This window comes from Tupaia chinensis, unplaced genomic scaffold, assembly GCF_000334495.1.
Source record: "Tupaia chinensis unplaced genomic scaffold, TupChi_1.0 Scaffold000146_1, whole genome shotgun sequence".
Classification (NCBI taxonomy): Eukaryota; Metazoa; Chordata; class Mammalia; order Scandentia; family Tupaiidae; genus Tupaia; species Tupaia belangeri.
The window spans coordinates 2,259,436-2,269,789 of record NW_006159616.1 but is presented as its reverse complement, the minus strand read 5'-3'; the positions used below and the strand labels follow the sequence as shown (position 1 = coordinate 2,269,789).

General features: G+C 47.1%; 1 protein-coding gene across 5 annotated transcripts in view; it reads right to left on the bottom strand.

Annotated features, from left to right (window-relative positions):
• The window catches only part of USP48 (ubiquitin specific peptidase 48), a 123,875-nt gene that overhangs the window by 50,039 nt on the left and 63,482 nt on the right, over window positions 1-10,354 (bottom strand). For 3 of the 5 annotated variants that reach the window (XM_006145170.3, XM_006145171.3, XM_014586528.2), the window contains exon 10: window positions 4,610-4,789. The exons of the other annotated variants lie outside the window; for them this stretch is intronic. In XM_006145170.3, coding sequence (XP_006145232.1) covers window positions 4,610-4,789 — 180 coding nt within the window. The remainder of the gene's footprint in view (window positions 1-4,609; window positions 4,790-10,354) is intronic. 5 annotated transcript variants of the gene reach the window in all.

The following is a 10,354-nucleotide window of genomic DNA, read 5'->3' as shown; positions in this document are numbered from 1 at the left end:
TGTTAAAAAAAAAAGAGTCCTGCTTTAAAAGAAGACCTGTTGGGGCCAGCAGGTGGTGTGGTGTTTGAGGTGTTGGATTCCCACACGGCTTACCATGGTTCGAATCCCAGACCTGGTGGCTTGCTTTCTCACTTTCTTTCTCTGTGTGTGTCCCTCTCTGGTCAAATTAAAAAATAATAATAAATAAAATTTAATAAATATTTCTTTCCAAAAAAATTGGTGAATTCTTATTCTACTCATATCAAGAAAAAAAAAAGGCCTGTTGGTGCTGGCAGGTGGCATGGTGGTTAAGGCACTGATTCCCACATGACCACCACAGGAGTCCCAGACCCCGTGGCTTGAAAATCAAGCCAGGCACATGTGCATGTGTGCCCAAAATCCCAAGAGAAGTGACTGCAGTGTGGCCATCCCCCTGTGATGTGAATGCTCCCTTTCCCTATTTCTCTCTCTCTGGCAAGCATACATGCACTATGGCGAAAACTAAAAAGCAGGATGACCTGTTCATGTACCTTTGGAAAGGGCAACAGTAGTGTCAAATCTTTATGGTATTTAATATCATTTGGACCCACATGCCGGCAGGTGGCATAGTAGTTAAGGCACTAGATTCCTGCATAGCCAATTGTGGTTTGAATCCCAGATCTGGCAGCTTGCTTTCTAGCTTTCTCTCTCTGCCGCTCTCCCTCTCTGTCTCTCTGTATCTTTCTGGTCAAATTAGAAAAACAATAATGATGAATAAAATTAAACAATTATTTTTAAAAGTATCATTTGGACTTAACATTACAGCTTAAATTTCAATACTTACTATTTATTATGTCTTTTGTCACAAACAACAATATTTAGAGCCACTGAAAGTTACAATAAAAACTGTTGGGGGGGGTGGCAGATGATGTGGTAGCTAGGGGCACTGGACTCCCATGGCCAACCACGGCTTGAATCCGGACCTGGCGGCTTGCTTTCTCACTTTCTCTGTCTCTCTCATTCTGTCCCTCTCTGGTAAAAATTAAAATAAATAAATAAATAAAGTTAAATAAAATAATTCATTAAAAAAGAAAAAGAAAAAAAAAAAGCCTATTGGGGGCCAGTCCTGAAGCCTGGTGGTTAGGAATGCCACATCCCTCAGGCCGGCAGGTGGCATGGTAGGTAAGGGTGCTAGACTCCCACATGGCCGACCACAGTTGGAGCCCTGGACCTGGCGGCTTGCTTTCTCAGTGTCTCTTTCTCTCACACACATGTCCCTCGCTGGTCAAATTAAATTTAAATAAAGTTAAGTAAAATAATTATTTAAAAATATTACCAAATCCCAAGTCAACAGATGGCACAGCAGTTATGTCGCTGGACTCCCACACTGCTGACTACAATTCAAGTCCTCGGACCCAGTGCCTTGAAAAGTCATACCAGGCATAAATACATGTATGTTCAAGATCCCAGAAAGAGAAAGGAGAAGGATTGTGGCAGGCCATCCCCCCTGGAGGGTGATTTCTCACTTTCCCTTTCACTGTCTCTCCTGAGAGCACATGCACCCTAAGGCAAAAACCTCTTAAAAGGGGGGGGAAGGGTTCCAGCAGGAGGCGTGGTGGTTAAGGGCGCTAGACTCCCACATGGTTGACCACAGTTCGAATCACAGACCTGGCAGCTTTCTCTCTCTTTCTCTCTCTGACCCTCTCTAGTCAAACTAAAATAAATAAATACAAAAAATAAAGTTGACTAAAATAATTTTTTTGGGGGAGAGATTTTCGCTATAGGGCGCGTGTGCTCGCCAGACAGAGAGAGAGAGAGAGACATTAGAGACAGAAAGTGAGAAATTAACCCCCGGGGGGATGGCCACGCCACAATTCCTTCTCCTCCATTCTCCTCTCAGGATCTTGGAGGATCTTGGGCATACATGCACACGCGCCCAGCGTGAGTTTAAGCCACCGGGTCCAGAAACCGCGGTTGACTACGTGGGAATCCAGCGACATAGCCGTTACGCTAACTGCTGGTTCCCTAAAATAATTCTTTAAAAAAAAAAAAAAGAAAGAAAGAATGCCAAATTCCACAGTCAACTGCAGTTTAAATCCCAGGGTCCAGTAGACAGCCTAATGGTTACGTTGCTGGACTCCCACGGATTAGGCTATGGTTTAAGTCCCAGATCTGGTGGCTTAAAACTGACATGAAGCAAGTATGTGTGCATGCCCAAAATCTTGAGAAGAAAATGGAGAAAGGACTGTGGCATGGCCATCTCCCCGGGGAGTGATTTCTCACTTTCTGTCTGTCTCTCTGGTGAGCACACAGGCCCTACAGCAAAAATCTCTCTATAAATAAATAAATCTCTATAGCAAACTCTGTCAATAAATAAATAATCCATCCCAGCTCCAGTGGCTTGAAACACCAGGAGCTTGTGTGTGCATGACTAAAATCCTGACAGGAAGAAATGAAGAAGGGACAGTGGAGTGACCACGCCCCACTGGGGTGCTGCTTTCTCCCTCTCCCCGTCTGTCTGTCTCTGGTGAGTACATTCACCCCCTGGCAAGTAAAAGAGAAAAAGAAAATATGTTGGATTTAAAAGTGCAAAGGGGGCCAGCTGGTGGCATGGTGATTAAGGCAGCTAGAGCCCACATGGCAACTACAGTTTGACTCCCAAACCCAGCAGCTGCCAAGAATGTGTGCATGTGTGCCCAAGTCCCAAACGGATGGAGAACTGGAGAAGGGATTGCTGCGTGAGCCTCTCACTCTCCTCTCTCTGGGTCCCTCCGGTGAATGGAAGCTGTCTCCATCCGGTGAGTGCCTGTGCCCTCTCGCGAACTAAAAACAACAAAAACAGGGCCAGCAGGTGGTGGGGTCCACGTGCCCTCATCAGCAGCTGAACACAGCAGCTCAAGAAACACACGGAGTTTCTGTTCATGTGTACCCGAACTCCCAGATAAGGATAGACTGCAGTGTGGCTATTCCCCCAGGGGTGCTACCTCACTTTCACTGTTTCACTTTCTCTCTGGCACGCACCCTATGCCAAAGCTCTTAAAGAGAACAGCAGCAGTTTGGCATGCTCATAACTAACACATGAACGAAAACGCCTGATGAGCACTGTACTGTCACCAGGAAGTAAAATCAGGACACAAAGGCCGGCAGGTGGTATGGTGGTTAAGGGCGCTGGACTCCCACTTGGCCGACCACAGTTCAAGTCCTGGACTTGGCAGCTTGCTTTCTCACTTACTCTTTCCTCTCTCTCTCCTCCTCTCTGGTAAAATTAAAATAAATAATTCTTAAAACAAAAAACAAACAAACAAACAAAAAAACCCCAGGAGCACATACAGGAAGACAGTCATTTGCAACTCAGGAGTACCTAAAAAAAATTTTTTTGTGGTTTTTGCTATAGGGCGCATGCAAGCACCATAAGGACAGAGAGAAATCACCCCCCAGGGGGGATGGCCAAGCCACAATCCCTTTTCCATTCTCCTCTCAGGATCTTGGGCACGCACACACACATACCTGGCATGAGTTTAAGCTACCAGTTCTGGGACTCGAACCGCAGTTGACTATATGGGAGTCCAGCAACATAGCCATTACACCAACTGCTGGTTCCAAGAGTACCTAAAATTTAAGACGCCTGTCACTTTGTGGACAGAAGACAGCAAAGAATTTCTGGTGGAATTTAATGAACAAGTATTTTCTATTTTATTTATTTATTTTTTAAGATTTTTGCCTACAGGGTATGAGCCCTTGCCCAGAAGAGAAGCAGAAAGAGAAGAAAAAATAAGAAATCACCCCCAGGAAGGCTGGCCATGCTGCCACGCTCCTCCATACTCCTCTCCAGAGTTTGGGCATGCACACACACACGCCCAGTGTAAGTTTTAAGCTGCCAGGTCCAAGACTCGAACTGTGGTAAACTACGTGGGAATCCAGTGACTTAACCATTATGCCATCTGCTGGTCCCAAGGAAGTCCTTCTTAAAGACAGAGTCTGGCTCTGTTGTAATCTTCCTGCCTCAGCCTCCTGGGTAGCTGGTACTCCAAATGCACACCACCGTGCCAGCCTTCCGGGTAAGCCAGGAATCTCACCCGGGCCTCCCACGTGGCTTCAGCCTGTGGAACGGCCTCTCACCGGTGCATGACACTGAGCTCAGCCTCAAGTTGTCGTTTTTATAGAAGAAGCCGCCACCTGCCAGCCACTGCCACGGCACTGCCCCTAGCTGCAGGGACAGGGTGGGTACGGAGAGGGAGGAGGAGGACTGCGCTCATGGCACAGTCCCCTGCTGGATGAAATGGCCCCCAATGAATTTCTTGACCCAATGAAAAGGACTAGAAACTACTACATTAAACCTGCTAGTCATCATTGGTAGCTTACTGCCCCACGCCCTCCTCGGTTCTCTGAAACGAACCTGGTCATGGAAAACGGACTGTTTGCCTTCAAGCTTTACCGAAAGCATGACATTAGATCTCCAGTGCAAAATAATGACCTTTGCAAAGCGGGCAGTGTTAATAAAACATGTTCAGGGTGTTTATGAGTGTTTAGAGGGTGGAGATCTCCTTGACAGGCTACGGCAACCTCAGGCCATCACCATTTAGAACACGTATTTCAGGTTAAGAAGAAAAAGTTATATTTTAAAAGGGCACTCACAACTTAAAGGTTTTACCTAGATCTTCCTCAATCCCTAGTTGTAATTTCTTCCCCTCCATCTTTTCTATGTCTTCATCATTAAACTTATACCATTCGCCAGACTGTGGGTCTCTCACATGGGCGATGTAATGGCCAGAGTACGCACTCACTCCTCTGTGTATAAGGACCGCACTGAGTTCGTACACATGGGACCCACCTGGAGAGAGAGGGAGAAAGCAAAAGGAAGTCTGGGTAACCGCGCTCCTTGTACAGTGAACCTGCATTGTCTGGGTTAGAGCAATTACACACACAGCAGAATTCAAATGTTTCCTCCGATAAAAGGTACTTCAGCCTTACAAAGGAGGGTAGTAAGTGGCATCCTGTAAGAAGCCCCCGCCCCTCGGTAATAACAAACACTGATGGAGAACCGCAGCGTCTGGACGCCCGGGCCGCTGAACCGTTCCACAGCACGCGTGCCCTGCTGTGCAGACTGGCAGGCCCACACGTGCATCTGGAATCAGCTGCTCGGACTCCTCACTGGGCTACAAAAATCACTTAAAACTCACACAAACCAGGGAGGTACGAACCTAAGATAAAAATCTATCGTTGGGACCAGCAGTGGGCATAATGGCTATGTTGCTGGATTCCCATGTAGTCGACCGTGGTTCAAGTCTCGGACCCGGTGGCTTAAACTCACGCTGGGCGCGTGTGCACGCGTGCCCAAGAGCCCAAGATGAGACAGGAGGGGCAGGGATTGCGGCGTGGCCATCTCCCCTAGGGGGTGACTTCTCACTTTCTGTCTCTCTTTCTGGCGAGTGCACGCGCCCAATAGCAAAAACCTCTCGAAGAAAAAAAAGCTATTGTTTCTAGAGAAAAAGAAGTCGGATATTTTCAAAAAGTTGGAGGAAAGTGTCATTAAGAAAAATTTCTTTCAAAACAGATGTGGGCACAAACGTTCAGATGTAAGATAATTAAACTGTGGGGACCTAACATAGAGCAGGGTGAGACGGCACCAGTGTAAGCTAACAAAGTGGCGACTGTTTCAGACACAGCTATCACCTCCCTGCACACCTTGAGATCATACAACTGTGCCAATTATACGACCAGGAAGATGAAAAACAAAAATAGGTACAGGCAAGACAACTAGAAAACTATTAAACATGATTCGGCCCTCAGATGCCTTCCTAAGCATTTTGAGTTTCTACTGCATTTGAAATAAACAGAATCTGCAAGTCACAGTCTGTGTATTACATGAGGGGTCGTCAAAAAGGTCATGGAAAATGCACGTTATTTTAAAAATGCATGAATTTCACATTTATTTATACCAAAATAAATCTGTACGTTTTTAAAAAGAATTACTTTAACTTCATTTATCCATTTATTTATGTATTGTATTGTACTGTATTCAGCCAGAGAGGGACAGAGTGAAGGAGAAAGCAAGCCACCAGGTCCAGGACTTGAACCATGGTCAGCCATGTGGAAGCCCAGCGTCCTTAACCACCACGCCACCTGCTGGTCCCCAAATAAATTTGTACTTTAATTGCCTTTTTACATGAACTTATTAAGTCCCCTTATTATATGATTTAAACAAGAAAAAAAGGCTTTTATATATACAAGAAAATCTTGGCAATAAGTGAACATTTACATTTAAACATTTTTTAAAAAAGTTTTTGCCATAGGGCGCATGTGCTCGCAGGAGAGAGACAGAGAGGGAAATTGAGAAGTCACCCACTGCAGAGGATAGCCATGCCTGAGGGAAAGTGAGAAATCACCCGCCATAGGGGATAGCCATGCTGAAATCCCTTCCCCTCCATTCTCTTCAGGATTCGGAGCAAACACACACACACCTGCCGCAGGACTCTCAAGGCGCGAGTCCAGGGCTGGAACTGCAGTTGGCTGTGTGGGAGTTTAGCGCCTTAGCCACTATGCCACCTGCTGGCCTCAAACTACCCCATACTTATGGGCACCTGAACTGGTAACATTTGGGGCCTTTATAAACAATAATGGTCTTTGCGATAAAAACGCTGCACATATCTTTGACTATTTCTTCACAATAATTATTGTGAAGAAAACTCCTTGAAACTGCAAGAAGCGAGAATGGAAAAGAGTGGCCGTCACCACTCCAGCACACTTAACACGCTGGACCCCGATTCAAACACCAAGGACACAGGTGACTAAGGGACAAAGGCCCTGCCTGAGCGCCTAGCAGCGGAGACAGGAAGGCCGACGGACACCTAGGCCAAAACGACCTCGCCCTGGCTGGACACCAACAGTGATAGAGTGGGAAGGTGAGAAATCACGCCCGCGGGTTGGCCATCTGTGACCCCTCCCCCACTCGCCTCCTGGGATCTTCGACACAGAAGCCCGAGCTCCGCACCCAGCGTGATTTTTCAAGCCACCCGGTCTGGAGTTCACCAGTGGGCCGTGTGGGAGCCCAGCACCTGCAGGCCCCAGAATGAAATGATTGCAAAACCTTGTAAAAGGTATTGACTGGGGAGTAAGCTGTTGACTCCCGTGTGGCTGACCATGGTGAGTCCTGGACCTGGTGGCTTGCTTTCGCACTCTCACTCACCTTCTCTCTGGTCAACTTGAAGGATAATAATAATAATAAATAAATTTTTTAAAAGTATGGATTAGGTGGCAAAAAAACAAAGAAAGAAAGAAACAAGAAAAAGTTTTGGGCCACACAGTAGCACAGTGGCTAAGACGGCTGGATCCCATATGGCTGATTCTGGGGCCTAGTCCTGGACCCAGCGGCTGGAGAAACACGCTGGCTCCTGTCCATGCAGGTCTAAATCCCGAGGGGTGGGACGGACTGCAGGGTGGCCATCCCCCCACGGGGCGGTTCACTTTCTCTCGCTGTCTCTCTCCAGCGAGTGCTCACGTACTAAAGCGAAAAAGAAAAAAAGACTTTTCAGAAGCCGTATCCGAGAGGATGCCTTAAGAAACTAGGAAATAAGGACTATGGGACAGTTTCCTTCTCAGGGCAAGATGAACCCTATAAACCTCAACTTTGTCTTTACACTTCAAGAAGCTTGTGGGCTGGGGCCGGCAGATGGCGCAGTGGTTAAGGGTGCTGGACTCCCACATGGTTGAATACAGTTCGAATCTCAGACCTGGCAGCTTGTTTTCTCTCTCTTTCTCTCTCTCACTCTGTCCCTCTCTGGTCAAAATTAAGAATAAATAAAGAAAGTTAAATTTTAAAAATTCCGGGACCAGCAGTTGGTGTAATGGCTAATGAAACTGGACTCCCATGTAGTCGACTGCGGTTCGCGTCCTGGACCCGGTGGCTTAAAACTCACGCCGGGTGTGTGTGCGTGCGTGCCCAGGATCCCAAGAGGAGAATGGAGGAGAAGGGATTGTGGCATGGCCATCCCCCCTGGGGGGGGGATTTCTCGCTTTCTGTCTCTCTGCCTCTCTCTGTCTTTCTGGTAAGCGCATGCGCCCTATAGCAAAAAACTCTCCAAAAAACAAAAACCTTGTCATTAGATCATGATTCAGACTACGGTGGGCCAGGTGGTACTCAGGATCTGATCACTACAGGGCCGGCCTGTGTTCTTTTTTTTTAATCGACAAAGAATATCTGTCAATATTCCTGGGGTACAATGTCCCCACCTGATCTATTGTGCAATGAAAAAAATCAAGTTAATCTTTTAGCAGCTCTGAAATACACGGTGTCTGATTATTAACTACAGTCATCATTATTATACTAGATCTCCAAAACGTACTCTTCCTGTCTGACCGTAACTTTGTACCCTCTGAGTGTCACTCCGCCCTGCCCACCTCCTCCCCTCCCCTCCCTCCGGCTGGGGCAGCTCCCAGACCCCCGCTCTCTGACTGTGCGTTGGACAGCTTTAGTTCCCACCTGCGACATCGAGCGCTGCTTGTCTCTCTGCACCTGGCTCACCTCACTCAGTGCGACATACTCCAGGGTCATCTATGCTGCCCTAAGCGACAGGACTGCTTTCCCTCTCAAAGGGCACCTACTACTCTGTCCCGTACATACATTTGACACGTGGATTGTTGTTGAAGTGACAGAACGGAGCCCATCATCGCACAGGAGATAGCAAGGGGACATTATTTGCCTTATACTTACTTTGGCACTTCGGGGGCAAGAAAAAGCACCTCTCCGTTGCAAGTTCATGAGAAGCTAGCCCCCCGGAGGCTGTCTACCACGAAGTCCTACTGTCTGGGGAGGCAGGAAAAGCTCAAGCTGGGGGTTTTGTGTAACGTGGTGCTGGCACAGGAGACAGTCCTACGGGATGTGTGTCCGGGTGAGCCCCCACACGCACACCGCGGACACAGAGCAGCCTACGTCACTGCAGGCCAGGCAGCAGGCTGCAGAAGGCAGAACCAGATTCAAAGATTTTCGCCTCAGTGACTGGAAATAGCAAATAATGAATAAAAATGTTCAGTGTACTTAAATGACGGGATTCACATTAAAAGTAAAGAATAAGGGAACCAGTAGTTAGCGTAATGGCTATGTCGCTGGACTCCCATGTAGTCGACCACGGTTCACGTCCCGGACCCGGTGGCTTAAAACTCACGCCAGGCGCGTGTGCGTGTGTGCCCAAGATCCCAAGAGGAGAATGGAGGAGAAGGGATTGCGGTGTGACCATCCCCCCTTGGGGGTGATTTCTCGCCTTCTGTCTCTCTATCTCTCTCTGTCTGGCAAGCGCACGTGCCCTATAGCAAAACAAACAAACAAAAAAAGTAAAGAATAAGATTATGTGAAATGAAAACCGGAAGATAAAAAGCTAACTTCTAGAAACAAAAATTGCAGCAACTGACAGTAACAGTCTATAAAAGCCTTAACCGGGGACGAGGTTCTCCTGAGTAGAGAGCCGGTTAGTAGGAGGCAAAGCGGAAGAACTTGGGCAGAACACAGGACAAAGCAGGAGAGTTCAGGGACGGGAGGGCAGACCAAGAAAGGCTAACACCCATTCAGCTGGAATTCCAAGGGCAAAGAATTGAGAAGAGGGAAAATAAAAAGTATTTTAAATCGAGAAAAAGGGCACTTGTAGGACTGAGGGAGGGGGATTTTGAAAGGGCCTTGCCGTGTCACGGTCCCTCTGCCCATCTCTCGGGACCACAGGTAACGTGTCCCCAAGCCTGACCTACCCAGGCTAGGACAGAAACCAAACCCAGGCCTCCATGCATCTTCTAAATTTTTTTATAAATTGTGTAGGGGCCGGCAGGTGGCATGGTGGTTAAAGGAGCTGGATTCCCACACGTCTGATCACAGTTTGAGTTCTAGACCTGGCGACTTGCTTTCTCGCTTTCCCTTTCTGTCTCTATCTGGTTGAATTAAAATAATAATAATAATAATAAATGGAATTAAATAAATCAATCTTAAAAAAAAAAAAAGAAGAAGAAGAAGAAAAGAAATTGTACAGTCAGGCCATGGCTTGGTAGTTAAGGAGTCTGGATTCTATATAGCTGGCCCAGTATCTGAGTCCCGGACCCAGCAGTTTGAGAAACAAGGTGGGTCTGAGTGTGTGTGTGTGTGTGTGTGTGTGTGTGTGTGTGTGTTTGTGCACATGTCCAAAGTCCTGTGAGGAGGGGCCAGCAGGTGGCACAGGTGGTGTGGTAGTTAAGGTGCTGGACCCCCACATGGCTGACCACAGTTTGAGTTCCAGACCTGGTGGCTTGCTTTCTCAATCTCCCTCTCTTTCTCTCCCCATGTCTTTCACTGGTCAAACGGAATAATAATAACTAATAAATAAAATTAAATAAATACCTCTTTTAAAAAACATCCTCTGAGAAGGCAGAAATGGAGAAG